At 37.4% G+C, this 24,443-nt stretch overlaps 1 protein-coding gene across 3 annotated transcripts in view; it reads left to right on the top strand.

The window, feature by feature from the left end:
- GLRB (glycine receptor beta) overlaps nt 1-24,443 on the top strand; it is a 101,719-nt gene that overhangs the window by 25,447 nt on the left and 51,829 nt on the right. For 2 of the 3 annotated variants that reach the window (XM_073892414.1, XM_025873999.2), the window contains exons 3-4: nt 19,317-19,423; nt 21,122-21,189. In XM_073892414.1, coding sequence (XP_073748515.1) covers nt 19,317-19,423; nt 21,122-21,189 — 175 coding nt within the window. Of the gene's footprint in view, nt 1-19,316; nt 19,424-20,274; nt 20,595-21,121; nt 21,190-24,443 lie in introns of those variants that run through there. The other variant, XM_073892415.1, reaches the window with a different exon arrangement.

Here is a 24,443-nt window from a genome sequence, read left to right on the forward strand (position 1 = left end):
CCTCCGATTTACTCCCCTTCGTTCTTCCCCTCCTGCTATCTTCTTCTTTTTCTTTTTTCTTAACATATGTTGCATTATTTGTTTCAGGAGTACAGATCTGTGATTCAACAGTCTTACACAATTCACAGCGCTCACCATAGCACATACCCTCCCCAATGTCTATCACCCAGCCACCCCATCCCTCCCACCCCCCACCACTCCAGCAACACTTAGTTTGTTTCCAGAGATTAAGAATTCCTCATATCAGTGAGGTCATATGATACATGTCTTTCTCTGATTGACTTATTTCACTCAGCATGACACCCTCCAGTTCCATCCACATCGTTGCAAATGGCAAGATCTCATTCCTTTTGATGGCTGCATAATATTCCATTGTGTATATATACCACATCTTCTTTATCCATTCTTCTGTCGATGGACATCTTGGCTCTTTCCACAGTTTGGCTATTGTGGACATTGCTGCTATAAACATTGGGGTGCACGTACCCCTTTGGGTCCCTACATTTGTATCTTTGTGGTAAATACCCAGTAGTGCAATTGCTGGATCGAATGGTACCTCTAATTTCAACTGTTTGAGGAACCTCCATACTGTTTTCCAGAGTGGTTGCACCAGCTTGCATGCCCACCAACAGTGTAGGAGGGTTCCCCTTTCTCCGCATCCCCGCCAACATCTGTCATTTCCTGACTTGTTAATTTTAGCCATTCTGACTGGTGTGAGGTGGTCTCTCATTGAGGTTTTGATATGGATTTCCCTGATGCCGAGCGATGTTGAGCACTTTTTCATGTGTCTGTTGGCCATTTGGATGTCTTCTTTGGAAAAATGTTCATGTCTTCTGCCCATTTCTTGATTGGATTATTTGTTCTTTGGGTGTTGAGTTTGATAAGTTCTTTATAGATTTTGGATACTAGCGCTTTATCGGATATGTCATTTGCAAATAATTTCTCCCATTCTGTCGGTTGTCTTTTGGTTTTGTGGACTTTTTCTTTTGCTGTGCAAAAGCTTATCTTGATGAAATCCCAGTAGTTCATTTTTGCCCTTGTTTCCCTTGTCTTTGGCGATGTTTCTAGGAAGAAGTTGCTGCGGCTGAGGTCGAAGAGGTTGCTACCTGTGTTCTCCTTTAGGATTTTGATGGACTCCTGTCTCACGTTTAGGTCTTTCAACGATTTTGAGTCTATTTTTGTGTGTAGTGTAAGGAAATGGTCCGGTTTCATTCTTCTGCACGGTGGCTGTCCAATTTTCCCAACGCCATTTGTTGAAGAGACTGTCTTTTTTCCATTGGACATTCTTTCCTGCTGTGTCAAAGATGAGTTGACCATAGAGTTGAGGGTACATTTCTGGGCTCTCTATTCTGCTCCAATGATCTCTGTGTCTGTTTTTGTGCCAGTACCATACTGTCTTGATGATGACAGCTTTGTAATAGAGCTAGAAGTCCGGAATTGTGATGCCGCCAGCTTTGCTTTTCTTTTTCAATATTCCTCTGGCTATTCGGGGTCTTTTCTGGTTCCATACAAATTTTAGGATTATTTGTTCCATTTCTTTGAAAAAAGTGGATGGTATTTTGATGGGGATTGCATTGAATGTGTAGATTGCTCTAGGTAGCATTGACATCTTCACAATGTTTGTTCTTCCAATCCATGAGCATGGAACGTTTTCCATTTCTTTGTGTCTTCTTCAATTTCTTTCATGAGTATTTTATAGTTTTCTGAGTACAGATTCTTTGCCTCTTTGGTTAAATTTATTCCTAGGTATCTTATGATTTTGGGTGCAATTGTAAATGGGATCGACTCCTTGATTTGTCTCTCTTCTGTCTTGTTGTTGGTGTATAGGAATGCCACTGATTTCTGTGCATTGATTTTATATCCTGCCACTTTACTGAATTCCTGTATGAGTTCTAGCAGTTTTGGGGTGGAGTCTTTTGGGTTTTCCACATACAGTATCATATCATCTGCAAAGAGTGACAGTTTGACTTCCTATTTGCCGATTTGGATGCCTTTGATTTCTTTTTGTTGTCTGATTGCTGTGGTAAGGACTTCTAATACTATGTTGAATAGCAATGGTGAGAGTGGACATCCCTGCCGCGTTCCTGACTTTAGGGGAAAAGCTCTCAGCTTTTCCCCATTGAGAATGATATTGGCTGTAGGTTTTTCATAGATGGCTTTTATGATATTGAGGTATGTACCCTTTATCCCTATATTCTGAAGAGTTTCGATCAAGAAAGGATGCTGTACTTTGTCAAATGCTTTTTCTGCATCTATTGAGAGGATCATATGATTCTTGTTCTTTCTTTTGTTAACGTATTGTATCACGTTGATTGATTTGCAGATGTTGAACCAACCTTGCAGCCCAGGGATAAATCCCACTTGGTCATGGTGACTAATCCTTTTAATGTACTGTTGGATCCTATTGGCTAGTATTTTGGTGAGAATTTTTGCATCTGTGTTCATCAAGGATATTGGTCTGTAATTCTCCTTTTTGATGGGGTCTTTGTCTGGTTTTGGGATCAAGGTAATGGTGGCCTCATAAAATGAGTTTGGAAGTTTTCCTTCCATTTCTATTTTTTGGAACAGTTTCAGGAGAATAGGTATTAATTCTTCTTTAAATGTCTGATAGAATTCCCCTGGGAAGCCGTCTGCCCCTGGGCTTTTGTTTCTTGGGAGATTTTTGATGCCTGCTTCAATTTCCTTAGTGGTTATAGGTCTATTCAGGTTTTCTATTTCTTCCTGGTTCAATTTTGGTAGTTGATACATCTCTGGGAATGCACCCATTTCTTCCAGGTTATCTAATTTGCTGGCATAGAGTTGCTCATAATATGTTCTTATAATTGTTTGTATTTCTTTGGTGTTGGTTGTGATCTCTCCTCTTTCATTCATCATTTTGTTGATTTGGGTCATTTCTCTTTTCTTTTCGATAAGTCTGGCCAGGGGTTTATCAATCTTATTAATTCTTTCAAAGAACCAGCTCCTAGTTTCGTTGATCTGTTCTAGTGTTCTTTTGGTTTCTATTTCATTGATTTCTGCTCTGATCTTTATGATTTCTCTTCTCCTGCTGGGTTTAGGCTTTATTTGCTGTTCTTTCTCCAGCTCCTTTAGGTGTAGGGTTAGGTTGTGTATTTGAGACCTTTCTTGTTTCTTGAGAAAGGCTTGTATTGCTATATACTTTCCTCTCAGGACTGCCTTTGCTGAATCCCAATGATTTTGAACAGTTGTGTTTTCATTTTCATTGGTTTCCATGAATTTTTTTAATTCTTCTTTAATTTCCTGGTTGACCCACTCATTCTTTAGTAGGATGCTCCTCAGCCTCCATGTATTTGAGTTCTTTCTGATTTTCCTCTTGTGATTGGGTTCTAGTTTCAAAGCACTGTGGTCTGAAAATATGCAGGGAATGATCCCAATCTTTTGGTACCGGTTGAGACCTGATTTGTGACCTAGGATGTGATCTATTCTGGAGACTGTTCCATGGGCACTAGAGAAGAATGTGTATTCCGTTGCTTTGGGATGGAATGTTCTGAATATGTCTGTGAAGTCCATTTGGTCCAGTGTGTCATTTAAAGTATTTATTTCCTTGTTGATCTTTTGCTTAGACGATCTTTCCATTTCAGTGAGGGGGGTGTTAAAGTCCCCCAGTATTATTGTATTGTTGTCAGTGTGTTGCTTTGCTTTTGTTATTTATTGCCTTATATAATTGGCTGCTCCCATGTTAGCGCATAGATATTTAGAATTGTTAGATCTTCTTGGTGGATAGACCCTTTAAGTAGGATATAGTGTCCTTCTCCATCTCTTATTACAGTTTTTGTTTTAAAATCTAATTTGTCTGATATAGGGATTGCCACCCCAGCTTTCTTTTGGTGTCCATTAGCATGGTAAATGGCTTTCCAACCCCTCACTTTCAATCTGGGGTGTCTTTGGGTCTGAAATGAGTCTCTTGCAGACAGCATATTGATGGGTCTTGTTTTTTAATCCAATCTGATAGCCTGTGTCTTTTGATTGGGCCATTTAGCCCATTTACATTGAGGGTAACTATTGAAAGGTATGAATTTAGTGCCATTGTATTGCATGTAAGGTCACTGTGACTGTATATTGTCTGTGTTCCTTTCTGGTCTATGCTGCTTTTAGGCTCTCTCTTTGCTTAGAGGACCCCTTTCAATATTTCTTGTAGGGCCTGTTTTGTGTTTGCAAATTCTTTTAGTTTTTGTTTGTCCTGGAAGCTTTTTATCTCTCCTTCTATTTTCAATGACAGCCTAGCTGGATATAGTATTCTAGGCTGCATATTTTTCTCGTTTAGTTCTCTGAAGATGTCATGCCAGTCCTTTCTGGCCTGCCAGGTCTCTGTGGATAGGTCTCTTGCCAATCTAATATTTCTACCATTGTAGGTTACATATCTCTTCTCCCGAGCTGCTTTCAGGATTTTCTCTTTGTCTCTGAGACTCGTAAGTTTTACTATTAGATGTCGGGATGTTGACCTATTTTTATTGATTTTGAGAGGGGTTTTCTGTGCCTCCTGGATTTTGATGCCTGTTTCCTTCCTCACAATAGGGAAGTTCTCTGCTATTATTTGCTCCAATATACCTTCTGCCCCTCTCTCTCTTTCTTCCTCTTCTGGGATCCCAATTATTCTAATGTTGTTTTGTCTTATGGTATCGCTTATCTCTCGAATTCTGCCCTCGTGATCCTGTAGTTGTTTCTCTCTCTTTTTCTCAGCCTCTTTATTTTCCATCATTTGGTCTTCTATTTCACTGTTTCTCTCTTCTGCCTCATTTATCCTAGCAGTTAGTGCCCCCATTTTTGATTGCACCTCATTAATAGCCTTTTTGATTTCAACTTGGTTAGATTTTAGTTCTTTTATTTCTCCAGAAAGGGTGTCTCTAATAACTTCCACGCTTTTTTCAAGCCCAGCTAGTATCTTTAAAGTCATGATTTTGAACTCTAGGTTTGACATCGTACTAATGTCCATATTGAGGAGGTCCCTGGCTGATGGTACCATCTCTTGTTCTTTTTGCTGAGGTGATTTTTTTCTTCTTGTCATTTTGTCCAGAGGAGAATAGCTGAATGAGAGAACAAAATGCTAACAGGTTAACAATGTCCCCAGCAAATATACTCTATACAAATCAGAAAAGACCTGAAACCAGGGGAAAAGAAAGGGAAAGAAAGAAAAAAGAAAGAGAGAGAAAAAAAAGAAAAAGATAAAAACAAAAACAGAACAATACAAAAAAACAGAATATGATCAAATATGATCAGGCTAGTGGATAGATCCGTGCCACACACTAGATTTTGGGCATATTTTTGTGTTAGAAAAAAGTGCCTCCTAAAATTTTAAAGGAAAAAAGACTTATATATGTACAAAATAAGGGTTGATACAATGAAGGGATGGAAGATGACTGTAAAGATGAAAATTATAAAATTTTTTATAAAAGGAATTGATAAGATAAGAAGTTGTTTGAAAAAAGAAAGAAGAAGATTTGAAAAAAAAAAGGGAGAGAATGTGATCAGGCAGGAGACTAGAACAAAGCCATACACTAGTGATTTTAGGGTGTATTTTGATCTGTTAGAAGAAAGTGTATCTCAAAATTTTAAAGAGAGACCAACTTATATATATATATGCCAAAAATAAGGGTAACTACTATGAAGGGATAAAGTATGACTCTAAAAATGAAAAATAAAAAAATGTTTTTTTAAAAAAGGGATTGATAAGATGTTGGTTGAAAAAGGGAAAAAAGAAAAATTCAAGAAAAAAAGTTAAAAAAATTAACTTTGAAAAACTAATGAATCATGGTAAAAAAAAGCCATGAATTCTATGTGCAGTATTCCCTTAGCACTGGAGTTCTCCCATTCTCCTTGATCGGTAAACTTGGTCTTGGTTTGCTGGCTGTTCGTGCTGATCTTCTGGGGGAGGGGCCTGTTGCCATGGTTCCCAAATGTCTTTGCCGGAGGCGGAATTGCCCTGCCCTTGTCGGTCCGGGCTAAGCAAGCTGCTCAGGTTTGCTCTCAGGAGCTTTTGTTCCCTGCAAGCTCTGGTACAGCTTTGGAGGACCAGGGTGAAAACGGTGGCCTCCCAATTCCACCCAGAGGAGCTGAGAACTCGGGGCCCCGCTCCTCAGTGCGCCTCCAGAGAAAAGCAGTCAATCACTCCCGTGTCCCCGGTCTCCGGCCACACTCCGTGCTCACCCGGCCTGTGACCGAGCGTTTCTATCTCTGGCACTCGACCCCATGTGGAGTCTCCAAACCCAGCAGATCCCTGCGGTGCACTCCCGCGCTGCTCCTCCTGGGGCAGGAAGGGGAGTCTCCCCGGATCTGCCGCTTGTTGGGTCCCTGCTGGAGGAGCAGTGGCCCAACTGGGCCGCGGATCACAGTTTATGGCCACCCTGAGCTGAGAGCCTGTGCCTCACCTCCTCTCTGTAGCCAGCTTCCCTGCTCCGATACCTGGGAGCTCTGCTGCACTCAGGCACCCCCGGTCTTTCTGTGACCCCGAGGGTCCTGAGACCACACTGTCCTGCGAGGGTTCCACCTCCCACTTAGCCACTGGAGTGACGTCCCTCAGCAGAGCCGACTTCTAAAAGTTCCGATTTTGTGCTCCGCGGCTCTATCACTTGCCAGAAGTGGCCGACGGAGGCTCCCTCCCCTGCTGTCTATCCTCCCAAATATCGCCTCGGATTCCCTTCTCCGCACGTCCTACCTTCCAGTAAGTGGTCGCTTCTCTGTTCAGAGAGTTGTTGCTACTCTCTTCTTCAATCTCTTGTTGAGTTCGTAGGTGTTCAGAATGGTTTGATCCCTATTCAGCTGAATTCCTGAGACCAGACGAAATCCAGGTCTCCTCCTCCTCTGCCATCTTGCTCCGCCTCCAAAATTGGACAATTTTTCTTTGCCACAAGCCAGTTCTTGGTGAAGTTCATTAAGGAGGGTTTGTTCTGCTTTCCAAGTGACTGCGTAATCTCAGGGGCATGAGAAAATTGAGGGGCCTGTGGGGAGAAGAGAAGCCTAATCCAAGTTTGTTCAAGTGAAGTTGCCAGGCATCTAGTTCAGGTTGGTCAGTGGGGACAAACAGTTCAGGTATTCATTTATGAGACAAAAAAAGGGGAGTTTAGAGGGTTTCTGGTCTTGTCATAGGCAAACAAAGGGTTAACCATGAGTCTTACCAGGTCATCTGGGGAGAGGATCTTTGCAGTAAGGTACTTCCCACAATGCTAAATGGTGAAGATACTTCTTAATGTCCCAGTGTTCCAGGAATTCAGGTAAAGTTTGAACATTGCTATTATTACTGTTGATGAACATTCATAATGCTTCCAGTTTGGGGTCATTATTATTTGGGTTTATTAAAGGTGTTATGAACATTTTTACACATGCATTTTGGTGGATATAAGCATATACCTAAGAGTAAAATTTTGGTATCAGAGGCTATGTGTATATCGAACTTTGGAAGATATGGACAGTTTTCCAGTTAAACTTCATCATTAATGTAGGAGAGTTCCAACTGCTCCACGTTCATGTCCAAAGTTGATATTAGTAGCGTTAACTTGAATTTTAGCCATCTGGTGTAGGTATCATGATACTACAATGTGATTTTAATTTGTATTTCCCCGATGATTAATATTGTTGAGCATCTTTTCATACATATATTGGATTTTTAGCTATCCTTTTTTGTAAAGTGCCATTTCAAGTGTTCATCCACTTAAATTTTTTTTTTTTTCCCCTGACTGGTATGTGAAAGTTCTTTATACATTCTAGACAAGATTCTTTGTCACATACATGCACTGCAAATCTCTTCTCTAATCTTTGTCATGCATTTTCAATTTCTTAATGGTAATTTTTGATGAAGTACTTATTTTGAATGAACTCTGATTTAGTAGTTATTGTTAATGCTTTTGTGTTTTTAAAAAATCTTTCTTTGTTCCAGGGTCATGAAGATAGTCTATTTTGGGGTTTTTTTTGCTTTTTTTTTTTCCTGAGAGCCTTATTGTTTTATGTTTCACATTTAGTTGTGTAATCCACATTTCTTGTATATGATATAGGGTAGGGTCAAGACTCACTTTTAAAATAGGCATATCGGTTAATGCAGCACATTTATGGAAGAGGCCATCCTTTCTCTGACTTCCAAGTAATAACTGTACAGATAGTTCAGTAATCAGCCATTTGATTCAGTCAAAAACAAATTTTTGACTTTTTTCTTACATTCAATTGAGCAATAACTTATTCAAAACTTATTATATGTATACATACAGTATAGATTTTCTTTTGGGGGTGTCACTAGAAATTGTGTTTTTAAATTTTTTTTCATCTTAATGTGATAACACCACTTAATATAACATGTAGCCCTCTTAACAGATTTTTGGGTGTAATATAGTATTTTAGGTATAGACAGTGTTAAACAGCAGATCTCTAGAACTTACTCATTTTGCATAACTGAATTTTACCTTTTGATTAGCAGCTTCTCATTTCTTCTCACTGCAGCCAACCATCATTTTCTTCTTTGCTTCTCTGAATGTGATTACTCTACATACCTCATATGAGTGGAATCATACAGTACTTATGTTTCTGTGACTAGCTTATTTCACTAAGCATAATGACCTAAAGATTCATCGCTGTTGTATGTTGCAGAATTTCCTTCTCTTTAAAGGCTGGATGGGGGGGCGCCTGGGTGGCTCAGTTGGTTAAGCGTCTGCCTTTGGCTCAGGTCATGATCCCAGGGTCCTGGGATTGAGTCCCACATCAGGCTCCCTGCTCAGTGGGAAGCCTGCTTCTCCCTCTGCCTCTGCCTGCCGCTCCCCCTGCTTGTACTCTCTCTCTCTCTCTGACAAATAAATGAATAAAATCTTAAAAAAAAAAAAAGGCTGGATAGTACTTGATTGTATATATATACCACAATTTTTTATCCATTCATCTGTCAGTGGGCATTTAGCTTGTTTCTGTATTGTGGCTACTGTGAATGCAGTGACTCTGGGAGTGCAGATACAGGGAAGCCCTGGGTTTCTAGCCCAGTCACTGCAGCAAGGTGGTGGGTGTGGAGCTGTGGTGAGGGCCGCTTGTTGGCACAGCTGCTTTATTCTCTGTCGTCCCCAGGGTCTAGCGTGTGTGCTGGGTCCCACATTCCCCCAGATGGACGAGATAGGAGCTGGTCCCTAGGGTAGCACCTGGCAAAGCTGGGATATTAGATGTGAGGTCTGACTCTTTCCCTCCTCAGGGAGAAGCAGGGAGCTGAGGACACCTCTGGATGAAATTACACTGTGCTATGCCGTACTAGGGTGGGAATTATGGTGAAAGGGTGTCTCTACTTTTCCTACTAGTTTCATTGCACCTGCTTGGGTATAGAAGCCTCTCAACTAGCTTTTGGATTTCTAACAAGAGAATTGATCTGTGCATTGCTGCTGAGTTGGTATGTCCATGAGGAGAAGGAGGCTCCATTTCCTACCCTACCACTCAATACTCTGCCCATTCCTGCCCGACTCCTGTCTCTCTCAGCTGAGAAACAGCTCTCCTTTTGCTAAATCCCATGGGGGAGATTTCATTCTCCACCTTAACCTTTCAGGGGCATTTGGTCCCATTAACCAACCGTTCCATAAAATATTCTTTCTCCTCGGGCGCCTGGGTGGCTCAGTCGCTAAGCGTCTGCCTTCGGCTCAGGCCATGATCCCAGAGTCCTGGGATCGAGCCCCGCATCGGGCTCCCTGCTAGGCGGGAAGCCTGCTTCTCCCTCTCCCACTCCCCCTGCTTATGTTCCCTCTCTCACTGTGTCTCTCTCTGTCAAATAAATACATAAAATCTTAAAAAAAAATAAATATTCTTTCTCCTTAAGTTCTTTTGCCACCACATGCTTCTGGATTTCCTCCTTCCTCTTGGGTAGTTTATTCTTTGTCTTAATTGTTGGTTTATCTTTCTCCATCTGCTCACTAAATGTTAGACTTCCTCAGTTTTTAATTCCATATCGTTTCACTGTAAACTCTCTTTTCTAACAAGTGATTCATCTGACCATTAGAATCATCTGAGGAGCTTCTAAAATCCCGAAGCTTGGACTTCATCCCCTACTAATTAAATCTGGGGTGGGACTAGGCATCAGTAGTTTGCAGAGTTTCTCAGGTGAAGTCAGTGTACAGCAAAGCTGAGAACCGCTAGATCAATCCATCTGAACCCACAATTTTAAATACTACATTTTCATCAGAATAACCAACATTTGTGTTTGATTCTTAAATACATAACCAGCACATGGTATCATGCATGGCATATAGAAAATGCTCAGAAACTTTGTTAAATGAATTCAAGGAATGACTAAAGTCAGGGAAATATTTAGCATGTAGATAATTGAGTGATAGTTACATTTTTGTTGTTCTTTAAGGAATTGCATTATTTAGTTGATGTTGTGGGTTGAGTTCTCTCTAAGATGGACCATGAGATGAAGATTTCCATGCAGAAAGAGATTGCTTTTGGAAGAACACTTCTTGGGAATGAGGAAGCAGGTTCAAACATAGGAACTGTGCAGTTGCACCTGAGGCATGGGTTTGATGCTACAGGGAGCTCTGAAGCTGGAATGGTCTTTCAAAGTTGTCTCAGTCAGTAGGAAGAGACTTGAATACTTTTGTGTCCCCATATCAAAGTCTTCGGGTATGAGTTGACTCCAGGGCAAGACACCTTCCTTCAGCCGAAGGCTATTCTAAAAGTGACCCAGCTCAGAGCCTTAAGAAACCAGCATTTCTGGCAGAAGCCTCAGTTCCAAAGTGGTGATGGGGAGGATAAGGCGCCACAACATCCACTACAAGAGAACCAGATGAGCAACCAAATGGGATCTTACAGATCACCTTATTTAGACCTTTGGTTTAAAGGTGAGTATACTGAGGCTCAGAGAGGGATTTTTTTTTAAAGATTTTATTTATTTATTCATGAGAGACAGAGAGAGAGAGAGAAGCAGAGGGAGAAGCAAGCTCCCCGCGGAGCAGGGAGCCCGATGCGGGACTCGATCCCAGGACCCTGGGATCATGACCCGAGCCGAAGGCAGACGCTCAACCATCTGAACCACCCAGGCGCCCTCAGAGAGGGATTTGCCCAATATAATGTAGTAAGTAACCTTATAGTCTGTCGGGGTCTATAATGTTAGTCTCTTTGCTCTTAGACAAGTGTTTCTTCGGTTATACCCACACTTAACTTTATTATGTGTGTGTGAGTGAGGGATTTATCTTATCACCATTTCTGTTAGGCCGGAAGGGAAACATTTTATATTTGTCTCTGTATGGAAATAGAAAAGCGAGAAAAGATAAGTACAGTTGTAGTTACAGTTAGTAGCAGAGTTAGAGATATTACTATGGATTCGTATTTGCTAAGCCAGGATGTAGTACTCTTTCTGCAGAGTAAGGAAAGTAATTGCTCAGTGAGTGTTTTGAGGTTTAAGTTTCCTTCCTTATGTTATGAGGTTTGTATCAAATTAGTAAACCAATACGAAGTAGTGAGAATGTACAATGTTTTACACTGTTTGAGAAACATACAGTGTCAGTAGACAATCCTTGTGGTATTCATAGGATGAGTAATCTCACATGTGATAGAAAGTTTAAAAAGACCACAGCCTCTGATGAGATTGGGAAGTTGCTGGTATCCAGAATCCAGCATCTCTGCAAATAGATGTTTCTACTTTGTGAAAAATGTTTTTCTTTGAGCCATGGATGATGTAATTGCATAATTGAAGGTAGACAAGATTTGAAAATATTTCCACAGGATCCAACAGTTCCTTAAGTCCAATTGAGGGATAAATAAAATGATTGCTGTGAAACACTGTTCTTAATTATGATTCTTGGCCTGTAATAACACAGTAGACTTTGCCACACACAGGCACACATACCCATAAACACATTCTTTTTGAATAAATATAAACTAATTAAACTCAACTAATCATATAAAAGGTATCACTCACTGTATTCATAAACCTTCTGTTCACAGTTTAATCTCTGAAAACAGAATGGAAAATAAATATCGAAGCTGTCAAGAGAAGTAATAATAAGTTATACTGTAATTAGGAAAATACAAAACAAATAAAATCCCTCTATAATAACCTTGCAGTTATCTGGATTCATACATAACTACCGACTTAATTCATTACCTGAATATATAAAGTGTTTCTCTCTCTTTGTATATCTATCTGTCTGATTATCTAGAAGGGTATTTTCACTGCTCTAAAAATCCTCTGTGCTCTGCCTGTTAATCCCCCACTCACCCCAGTCCCTGGCAACCTCTTTTACAGTCTCCCTAGTTTTGCCTTTTCCACAATGTCATGTAGTTGAAATCATCACATAGTAGCCTTTCATATTGTCTTCTTTAATTTAGTAATATGTATTTCTGGTACCTCTATGTCTTTTCATGGCTTGATAGATCATTTATTTTTAGTGCTAAATAATATTCCATTGTCTGGATGTACCACAATTTATTTATCCATTCATCTACTAAAAGACATCTTGGTTGCTTCCAAGTTTGGCAATTATGAATAAAGCTGTTATAAAAATTTGTGTGCAGGTTTGTTTGTGTAGACGTTAAGTTTTTATATCCTTTGGGTAAATACCAAGGAGTGAGATTGCTGGATCATACGGTAACAATATGTTTAGTTTTGTAAGAAATTGCCAACCTGTTTTTCAAAGTGGCTGCACCATCTTGCATTCCCACTAGAAATGTGTCAGAGTTCCTATTGTTCCATATCTTCATTTGCATTTGGTGGTGTCAGTGTTGTGGATTTTGGCATTGTAATAGGTGTATAATGTTTTTTCATTGTTTTAATTTGCATTTCCCTGTGCCATATGATGTGGAGCTTCTTTCCATAGGTTTATTTGCCATCTGTTTGTACTCTTTGGTGAAGTTAAAGTCTTTGGCACTCTGCTCTTTTTTTCCCACTCAAATAAACTTTTTTATTTTTTAAAGTTATTTAAGATTTTATTTATTTTATTTCAGAGAGAGAGAGATAGAGCACAGAGTGGGGAGTGGGAGAGGGAGAAGCAGGCTTCCCGCCAAGCAGAGAGCCCAATGTGGGGCTCGATCCCAGGACCCTGGGATCATGACCTGAGCCGAAGGTGGACACTTAACAACTGAGCCACCCAGGCGTCCCAAATAAACTTTATTTTAGAACAGCTTTAGATTTACAAAAAATTTGTCAAAATATAGAGTTCACAAATACTCTGCTCCTAGTTTCTCCTATTATTAGCATCTTGCATTAGTATGATACATTTTTTTTTTTTTACAATTAAAGAACCACTGTTGATACACTGTTACTAACTAAAGTCCATTCTTTATTCAGGTTTCCTTAGTTTTTACCCCATGTCCTTTTTCTGTTCCAGGATCCCATTCAATATATTATATTACATATAGTCTTCATGTTTCCTTAGGCTCCTTTGGCTGTGACAATTTCTCAGACCTTCCTTTTTTACATGATCATGGTGGTTTTGAGGAGTACTTGTCAGGTATTTTGTAAAATGTCATTCTACTGGGATTTGTCTCATGTTTTCCTCAGGATTAGACTGGAGTTATGTGTTTTTTGGGAGGAAGGTCACAGGATTCAATGCCATTCTCATCACATTTTATTAAGGGTACATAAAATCAGCATGACTTAACACTATTGAGGTTAACCTTGATCATCTGGCTAAGGTAGTATTTGTCAGGTTTCTCTGTTGTAAAGTCACTCTTTTCCCCCTTCCCACACTATATTCTTTGGAAGGAAGTCACTATGCACAGCACATGCTAAGGAGTGCAGAGTTATACTCCACCAGTTGAGAATAGAGGATCTATTTGAAATTCCAATTATTTGGAATTCTGCATGGGAGAATTGTCTATTCTCCTTCATTTATTTGTGTCCATATGGACTCATGGATTTTTATTTTATACTTTGGAATATAAACCAATATGACTTTATTTAGTTGCTCAAATGATTTAGATTTGAGCATTTGGGAAATCTTTCCATTGGCTTCTGTGTCCCTTTGACACGCTCTCATCTTTTTTTTTTTTTTTTGAGCTTTCAGTTGCTATTTTCAGTTGCTTTGAGATATCTGATGTTTTTTTTTTTTTTTAATTCTTCTCCTTTCCTCTCATTTTAGATGAGGATACAGCATTTGTTTCCACAAAGGAAAGTTTCTACGACCTGAGGTGTTCAGGCCCAGGATCCTCAGGGTTGTAAACTTTGTGTGCATTTTTCAGGGAAAAACATAGATTTTACCAGATTCTTAGTGTTGTCCATAACCTAAAAAGAGGTAAAGAATCACTGCCCTTATGTAAAGAGGAGAAATAACACAATCTACACATTTTACAAACCTTGCTTTTTCCTTACTGCTTTGTGCTTGCCTCAGTTCATGTCCAGCTGGAGGCTTTGCAGCTCCCACACGCAGATTCCTCATGTGGCATATGCTGGACTGCTTGCAGGTCCAAAAAGAACTTTGACCATTGTTGTTGCATTTATAGCTCCGTAAAAACAAAAGCATCCCTTTGGACTCAGATTCCTGATTGGAGGGAAGACGTTCAGTTAATATGCTCATACACACTGTGTATGAGCATATTATTGATATTGAACTGTGCAGTGTGGTCACTAAAGGGTCATGTAAAAATAAGAGTGTTCTACAGTTAATGGAAAACTGAGTTTCCCCTTTGGAAAGAAATTTCTGGATTTTTTCCTTTAGTGCTGGAAAACATTACATCACTCAGCTATACAGGCTGATACATTCCTCGCATAACTTCACATATTAGTAATGACATCGGTTCAAGTTTAGGCGAGTGAACAAAAGAAGACTGGTTGTAAAAAGGCATTTGAAATAAAACATTATTTTCTCTAGTCATTTGATCACTTTGCCTGAGTAAAGTAAGTTATTTTCTTAAATTAATATCATATTTCTATGGAATAAATCCTGTTTTGTCATAATAGAATTGTTGATAGATTTCTTGAAATAAAACAAAATGGCATAGTCAAATGGATAAAATATTGGACTGAGATGCAGAAGATAAAGACTAACAATACAACATAGTAGTGTGTGACCTAATTAAATGCATTTAACTCTTCTTTTTCTTTTTGTGTTGTGTAAATAGTACTAGTCACTTTCCCAAATTATAAGGTTTATATTTTAAAGGGCAGACAGAGGAAAAAATGCAAATTATTTCAGCTCTTTGGCAGAAAGTGCTGTAGCTTCTAGACTCTTAAACTATATCCTAACATGTAGAGATGACTTTAATATTATTTTAGTATTGACTGAGCTAAATGATTTTTGTTTTCAGGTAGGAAAAACCACTGATTTCATGCATGTGAATATGAACTCCATGGGATTTCACTTAAATTTTAAAATATCTTTGAATTTCTAGTATAAAGAAAGGTGAACTGTTAACTGAATATTCATATCGGGTTAATTACAACAGACATTGATACAAATAAGAATAAAAGAAAGGGGCCATAATGTATTTGATATATTCCTTTTTTATTAATTTGAAGAGATTTTTGTTAGCCAACACTGATTTTTTTATTGTTGTTAATAAACAAGAATTTTTGTTGTTTTGTTTTTTGTTTTTTTATTTTTTTAGCTGTGGAAAGAAAGAAAAACATTTGGGGATGTCTGGATGGAGGAGTGACTCTGATAAGTTATAGAAAGAGCAGACTCAGATTTTCCAGGACCAATGATAAGTAAGACTAATAGAAACTAAGAATATATCTATTACACACACACATACATCTGTACACACACATTTATATAATATATATATCCTAAAGCAATATATGGATGGATGGTGATAATATAGGTACTGTTTCACTTCCATTATGGCAGTTTATTGTGAAATGATAACTAGGAATCAGGATTACCAGATTTCATAACTCTGCTACTTAGCCTTGCTGTCTTAGTTTCTGTGGGTGTGTCCTCAGTAGCTCCATTAACTCACCTACTGCGACCTCTTCCACCAATCAGGATTTTTCTCTTTCTCTCCACTGAAGAACAGCTCTCTGGGTGGTTAATAATCTCTCCTATTTCATCAAGGGAGCGTTTGTGATTATCAAATAAAGAATGTAATGGACGTGATAGTTGATTTCTCAATATCTATTTCATTCTGGACTATTGATCTGAGCCAATCATGATCATTTTGTTCTCCTTGCCAGTGATTGGTTCAGGAGTGGCCAATGCTGGGAAGCTTCTGAAGAAAACAAAAGAACAAAAATAACCCTTATTCTAAGAAGACACCTCAGGAGGAAATGCTTTTCACCTGGATGTGATGTGTGGAACTGCTTCTAGCGCACACAGCCATCCTGAGGCTGAAGTCAACTTAGAAGAGCTGGCCGATAGGGGGCGCCTGGGTGGCTCAGTCGGCTGAGCCTCTGAATCTTGATTTCGACTCGGGTCAGGATCTCAGCGTGGTGAGACAGAGCCCTGTGTTGGTCTCAGTGCTGAGCGTGGAGCCTGCTTGGGATGCTCTCTCCCTCTCCCTCTGCAACCCCCCACCCCTGCTCTCTCTCTCTAAAATAAATAAATCTTAAAAAAACCCAAAAAGCTGGCTGATGGAAAGTGCTTGAGATAGTGTGTATTTCATACTATCAGACAGTATAGGGAATTGCAAAAATATAGACGCCACGATTCCCTCAAGAATCATACTGTCTGCATTCAGTCTAGTTGGTAATATATACATAGATATAAAAAAAAGCTATAATATAATTGCCAAACAGTATATTTATGTTTGTGTTCATTAGCGTAAGATGGGACGCTTGAGGCAAGATTTTAGGAGGGCAATCTTAAAGGACAGGCTGGGTTTAGATTAGTACAATGAGAAGTGGAAGTTACAGTATTCCGGGAAGGGGGATTTATTCTGAACCAGTGAATGGAGGAAGGACAAAATTTGGTAGTGAGTTACAAGGACTAGAAAGTGAGTTTGATTGACACAACTTACAACGGTAGGGGAGGAAAGATTTTTTTCCCTTCTATCCTCAATAGCTAGGTCTATGAGGTAAATGACAACAGGCATATTAACAAGAGAAAATGTATACAAATTATTAATTTTTAATATCACATTCATGGGGCATCGGAGCTAAAAAAAAAAAAAAGTGACTACCCGAAGAGTGAGATTTGAGAGCTTATATTATGTCTTCATAGAGAAAGGGGAGGAGGATGTGTGCCTCTTAAGGGAGAATATGGGATTTCTAGGAAAGAGGAATGGGACTTTAGAAGACTAGATGGGAGGTATGATAGTTTGTGACAAAGTTTTTTGGGTGCCCTCTCCTGTGATAAGAGTCAATCTTTAGTTGATGAAACTCCCAGGTAGGGGATTTATGACAGTAAATTCCTTTTGGAGAATCTGTCTATAGGCAGATAGGAGTTCAGAGAAAGCCTCCCCCGCATTTGCTCTTTTTCAAGGGCTTTAGCTCAAAATAATCCATATGCGAAGACATCTTCCACAGCTGGAAGAAAAAAATCAGTCTGGAAAGTTCCCTACTACTAAAATTAGTGTTAATTGTTTTTATGTTGTCTGGTCATTTTATTGCTTAGAAGGAATGTACTTGTAAAGGATTTTACATCAAGAGACACAATAATGCAGTCCTTAATTGATCCAATACAAGTGTATTTTGTAATCAATCAATTCTATTTTCCTCCCCTGAAGGAGAAAGCTTTTGGATGGGTTTGAACACTAATTTGCATCCTAATATCCAATTTTCCCACATACCCTCATTCTCTTTAGAGTTTTCAGTCTTTTGATAAGGGATGACAATTGGCTTTAGAGAGGTTACAATTTCACCTGCTGTGAAATGGAAAATCTCATTACCAGTCCCCAAGTCCCTGCAGCTATGATATTGGCACTGATAAGGCCATGAGAAGCAATTTAAAAAAAATATACGTATAATCTCCTGCACCTTTAGGAGGTTTAACTAACTGATTATCGTGTTTTTCTTTAATATTTGGACTCTGATATCTACTTGAAAAGATTGTTTGTATCAGTTTGTAGTTTTTTTTATTTTTTATAAACTTCTTAGTATCAGTCCCACCCCACCTCTAGGGGTTATATCTCATCAGCAGATTGTATGATAATTAACTCAGAACAGAATTGCCTGACAGGTAAGAGCTTGGATTTCAAAACAAAGCTATGACCCTTACTTTTTTTTTTTTGCCTGTAAAAACTTTAGTTTATCCTAAGTCTGCTTAACACTTTATTTTTTTAATTTTATTTTTATTTTGTTAATCACCATACATTACATCATTAGTTTTTAATGTAGTGTTCCATGATTCATGTTTGCGTATAACACCCAGTGCTCCATTCAATACAAGCCCTCCTTAATACCTGTCACCAGGCTAACCCATCCCCCCACCCCCCTTACTTCTAAGTTTGCTGCATATAAATTAATATCATTTTTGAAACTGACACTTTCACCATATCAATACAGAATAGAATAGACAGGGCTAGAAGCTCCAAGCATAATTTTAAACTTCCTTGTGATTGTCATGGATTTTTTTTTTTAACTGGGACAATGATTATTTAAGACTTTATGGGTGGTAAAACAAACTGAAACAAACAGCAAACAACAAAGCATTTTTCATTGGATTCCAAGGAAATGCATTTTTTGTTTGTGTTTTTAAGTGCTTTCAAACGATACCAATTTGGTCAAAATTAATTGTTCTAAGTTATTTAAAAAATAGAAAAATGTGGCAGTTTTTTCTCTTTGATAGTTGACAAGCAAACATGTAGAAAAGAAAGCTGAAACTTGTAGCTCTGTATTTTCCTTATTTAATTGATCTAGTAATAGAGAAACTTCTTTTACCACTACCTCCCACCCCCCACCATTCTCCCCAACATATTAAACTCAGTGAGGACATTCATTGGTTATTTCTTAGGCAATATTGTTTTATAAATGTCAGCATGATAGTTTTATGAATTGCTAGACTATCTCTCTGGCCATATCCTCATAATTATAGCTTTCACATACTCCTTTGCTTAGGCAGAAGGTTAATATACGTTATTAAAAAACTATTTTTTGCTGTTTTATTTCCCTTTTATCTCATTGTCTGCACTCCCTTTGTGCTTCTCTAGATTTTGATTGCAGATTACTTCTGAACAAGTAAGATGTTTGCTTAATTTAATTTAAAAGAAAGCAACAGGGAGTATTTAGGGCAGTGTTTCATGAATTTAGGAAATTAAGTGCTAAAATACTTCTTTTGTTTTTTATTTTTTTATGACAACTAGCTTTTGGGCATCTGACAATGCCTACTATCTTTATTTTTACTTCTATTTGGAAAAGCCTTGTGGTAGTTGTGAATTTGTCTCAAAAAGCATCTTTTCTCCATGGAAAATTACCCATTTCTATTGCTGGCTATTTCTAAATGCTTACCAGAGTTTTGTTTTTTCTTCTCTTATAGCCAGCAGTCAGCAGAGGACCTTGCCCGAGTACCTGCCAACTCCACGAGCAATATCTTGAATAGGCTATTGGTCAGTTATGATCCCAGGATAAGACCAAATTTTAAAGGTTTGTTTCTTACCCACCCCTCCAAAATCTTCAATCTTTGCAGTTTAAAAGTTAATTTTTTTTGTTTAATCATTCAGTTGTGATATTCAAAACAATAAGGTTTCAAATTGGCTTGCTACTGTCCTGTGATGTTGCTTAGACTTAGAGCAATTTAGTGACAAAGATACTCAAAGACAAGCAGAATAGTAGTTCTGATAGTTTTATACAGTTCCCAGTTAAAAGAAGAACAAAAATAAGTATATTGTGGATTAGACTAACCTCCGTCATGGGTTTGCTAAGTACTTAGTATTCCTAACCTTAGTGATTTAAATTTCAAGCTCTGGACACGAATCTGGCTTTCATTCACAGATGCCAAAGTTATAATTTGTAGACTAGCCTATACTCATTAGGGATAGACAATAGTTCTGATATGTATTTAGATTCTTTTAAAATTTTTGCTAGCATTTCACATTGATAAAAATTTCCCTCTACTCTTTTGCTGAAGAAAGATGGCCATATAGTTTTTAAAAACATGTTAACTTTGTGAATAAAAGCAACTGTGTTTTCTACAGCATAGATCGTTTCTACTCCAACAGAATATTACTATTTATCACACCTTTCAAGAACCAAAACCATACTTGCAATAAAAGTCACGAGAAGATTATATAGTTGTGTAAACTTTCTTTCTTTCTTTTCTTATTTTCTTTTTTTGTCCTCTTGATGAGTTAGGAAAAGCTATCTGAAAAAAGTCTTCTCTGGAAAACTGTAATCCTTATTGCTGGCTAAGGACAGGTATTAATGTAGATCAGATTAACATTATAAGGCTTGATATTTTTTTCTTCTTCCTTTACAGAAAAAAAAATGTCTGCAGCTGTTTCTAGTCAACTGAAGTTATACAACTATGTTGTAAAAACAGGGTTTTTGTTCATTACCAGAACCTATTCAGTTACTTTCAACAACAGCCATGGTCTGGGTTGTCACATGTCTACCATATATTGATTCACCACCTGTTTTTCATCAGTCAGTGGTTCTGTAGCTAAAAGGCTAAATTCACATTTTCCCTTTGTTAGCCCAACCAGCAGCCCACAACGAATAAAAAGAAAAAAGAAAAAAAAAAAAGCAAGCAAGCAAGAAATTTGCAACATTATACCTTAATTCTCACTCCATGAACTTTCAAATTATTTTCCAACAGGTCAGGCAAAAATCTTTATAATGATTCTGTTATATGTCTGATTAACTTCGCATATTCATGAATTAAAAATCAAAATATAGTCATCATAAGATGTATTGAATACAGCTTTACTAATGAAAGTAAGATTTGAAATGATTATAAAAATGCAAAAAATTAAAACATTTAAAAATGGTGTTTTTTTAAAGAATATTTCATGTTTTCTTAAGGTAAATGCATTAGCTCAATTTAAAATTTCTTTAAAGGTAGACATATTTACTCAGTCTTAACAATTTAAGAAATAAATATTTCTGAATAAATAACATGAGTTAATACAACTTAACTCATTTTTTATTTTTATTATGATCCCTTGCTTAGAAAAATAAGTCAATAGCAATTGTGAACATGGAATACTGAGACCATAGTTTTAAAGTTTTACATCCCATGTGGATTGGAAAAAATATAAAATCAAGTGCATAAACCATAAAAATATGAAAATTCTGACCAAGTTTTTTACAGCTACTAAATATATTCTTAACTTTTATTTGTAGGAATTCCTGTTGATGTAGTAGTCAACATTTTTATCAACAGTTTTGGATCCATTCAAGAGACAACAATGGTAAGATTACAGGCAGTTTAATATTTTTAATTATCAAAATTTTAACTAGAGGATAGTGAAAGTAATAGTAAAACTGAAAAATAAGGAGTAACTCTAAGGAAAAATGCTTGCTTTCTTCTAGTATGAAATATCCAAATTCCAAGGTGTGTTACATCAGTGATTTCAGTGCTTATATAATTTTGCAATTCAAATGTAGCCTTAATGCTAATTAAAACTTACAGACTTGGAAGAATTAATATACTCACTCTGAACATCTAATTGGATACCACCTGGGAAAAGCATTTATGCAATGAATATTCTGGAGCGACATTTATTTCCTAGTATGCTTATATGTATGAACATTAAAAAATATTTAAGTGTTCACAGTTTATTTTTCTTCTAGTTTCCTGAGGAGAATCTTTGTTTCCTCTGTTGTGCTAATATTGTGATGTTTGGATCAGAGAATTGTAAAAAGCAAAGAGGAAAATTAATTTTTATAAGATAAGGCAACAGAGGTCCCTGAAAAAATTATGTAACAAGAGGAAAGGTCAAGGAAGGGCAAAAGAAGAGCGAGAAAGAGATGACCGGCAGGCTCCTGTCTTGAACAGAAAAGAAGGGTTTGAAGGAGTGGCTGCCACCCATGATGAGTTGGACTGCAGGGACAAAGGCTTCTATAAGGTAGTAGTTGTGTTAGTAGGTTACTAATTAGTAGATTACATGAGCAGATTTTCTGAATGATGTGTGATGTAATTACCCCTCCGCTTCTTAAAAGGCATTCAATAAAGTCCACCTGCTGTTTGATGTTTTAGAATATTAGATTTTGTGCCTTTTTTGAAAAACCACATGCTGAAATGATACTTCAAGTGGGAGAAAGAAGGCCCAAGTTTTTTCTGTTTTTTTTTGAGATACTTATATTTTATTAATAATACACATTTTGGATTGAAATCCCAGGAATGGATAGAACACAGTATAGTTTTTCAGGGACTATCTCAGGCTAGAGAAAGAATGATTTAAAATATTTATTCCTTTATTCCTCATAGCAGCATAATGTGTTATAAAAGCAACTATATATTGCGTTTAATTTGTGACACCCATTTTTATATCTAATTGCAATGAGAATGTTATTTATTTTTTGTAGAAGCATATATTTAGCCCCATGAATAACTGATTGTTTTCTTAGTGTGTAAATATTTTTAGAGAATTGTTCCAAAGAAGATTTTGGAATCAAATTCATTTATTTCCAGTGACTTTTTAGTTCACCTAAGTGATAGAAACAGAGTACAGATCACCAGAAGACAGCTACAGAGTAAGATACAGACTACCATATAGCACTTAGGAGACAAGTGTAGCATCAGTTAACAGAAAACGTGGTTAGTCTAGCTAAGCATTCACTTTGTAAGAATAAGAGATGTCCTTTTCTCAAGGTGAAACTTTAAGGGAATCCATTTTGTCTCTACACTATTCTCTGTGCCCTCTTTTGTCTTTCATGGCATCATTACCCTAATCCTAAATCATCCCTGAAATATGTTCTGGCCTGTTGGAAACATTCCTATTCTATCTTGCATTTTGGGACACCTAATGCAAGGATATTTTTTCTCATTTGCATAAAGACTACACATGTGTCCAGCTCAGTAGGTATCATTAATATATCTGTTCTTTAGTAATCATTTATTGAATGCCTTCCAAATGTCAGACACTTAAACTTCTGCAGGCCCTATCAGTAGTTACTTGATGATATCGGGTTGAAAACACCTGGGGGAAAGGTATGCTAGAAAAGGGAGAGGAATTTTCTTACAGATTATTTGGGGGTTATAATAAAATATTGCATATTTATAACATATTCTCATATTGTCCTCCTTCAGGGATTCATCATAGTAGCTAGCCCAGACTACTTATTGCTGGGACCAGATTCAACCGATTCTCATCAGGTAGTCTTTGTCCCTGCTATTTATCCCTGATTTTCATTTCTTATCTTCTAATCAGAGCCTTTTCTGGCTGCTCTGACTCACTTTGTGCCTTCTTTTCAATCCAGGTCTTTCATTTCTATCACTTGTTACTTAAATCTGATAGCTTCTTTACTGTAATTAAACTATTTTTTGTGTGTTTTTCTCTTATTCTCTAATGGAGTGGAAACATTTTAAAATCAGGAATAATGTATCCCACTTCTTCATTTTCCATTAGTTCTTTATTACCTAATATAAGCACTGGTCAGGAATACTGGTGATGGACTCAGTAGAGTAACTTCAAGGGTATACATGTATGGAGAAGATGAGAGGATATTTCTTTTTTTCTTCCAATCACCCAGGGTGGGCTTCCTTTATTATTATTATTTTTTAGCTTTATTGAGGTATAATTGACAAAATTTTAAGAAATTTAAAATGTACATGATGATTTGATACATGTCTACATTGTGAAAGGAGTCCCCTCGTCAAGTTAATGAACACATCCATCACCTCACATATTAATCTTATTTAAAAAAATTTTGGTGAGAACATTTAAGTTCTACTCTCTTAGCAAATTTTAGTTATACCAACAGTGTTATCGGCTATAGTCACCATGTTATACATTAGATCCCGACTTTATTCAGAACTTATTCACCTTATTCATCTTATAACTGAAAGTTTGTATTTTTCTACCAAACTCTCCCTATTTCCCATACCCCCAAGCCTCTGACAACCAGTTTTCTACTGTTTCTATGCTCTCCAGGCTCATCCATGCTGTTGTAAATGACAGAATTTCCTTTTTTTAAGTGAGTAATATTCCATTATATATATATATATATATATAATATATCCATTATACACACACACACACACACACACATACACACACCACATTTTCTTGATCCATTCATTCACTGATGGACACTTAGGTTGTTTCTGTACTTTAGCTATTGGAATAATGTTGCAGTGAATATGGGAATGCAGATATCTCTGCAAGATTGTAGTTTTGTTTCTGTTGAATATATATACCCAGAAGTGCGATTACTGAATCATATGGTTTTTCTATTTTTAATTTCTTGAGGAACCTCCATACTGTTTTCCACAGTGGCTTTCCCAGTTTGTTTTCCCATCGGCAGTGTACAATGGTTCCCTTTACTCCACATCCTTGTTGGTATTTGTTATCTCTCTCATTGATTCATTGATTCATTCATTTATTTATTCTGCTAATAGTCCAAGAGCATATTTCTTAAAAACAAAGAAAACAAAAAAGTCCCTGGAAACAAGAGGTTGGGAAAACAGAGAGTATTAGATTTGTCTAAGTACAGGATATAT

This window comes from Callorhinus ursinus, unplaced genomic scaffold (assembly GCF_003265705.2).
Source record: "Callorhinus ursinus isolate GAN/ISIS: 27379988/994484 unplaced genomic scaffold, GSC_fseal_2.0 scaffold4, whole genome shotgun sequence".
Classification (NCBI taxonomy): domain Eukaryota; kingdom Metazoa; phylum Chordata; class Mammalia; order Carnivora; family Otariidae; genus Callorhinus; species Callorhinus ursinus.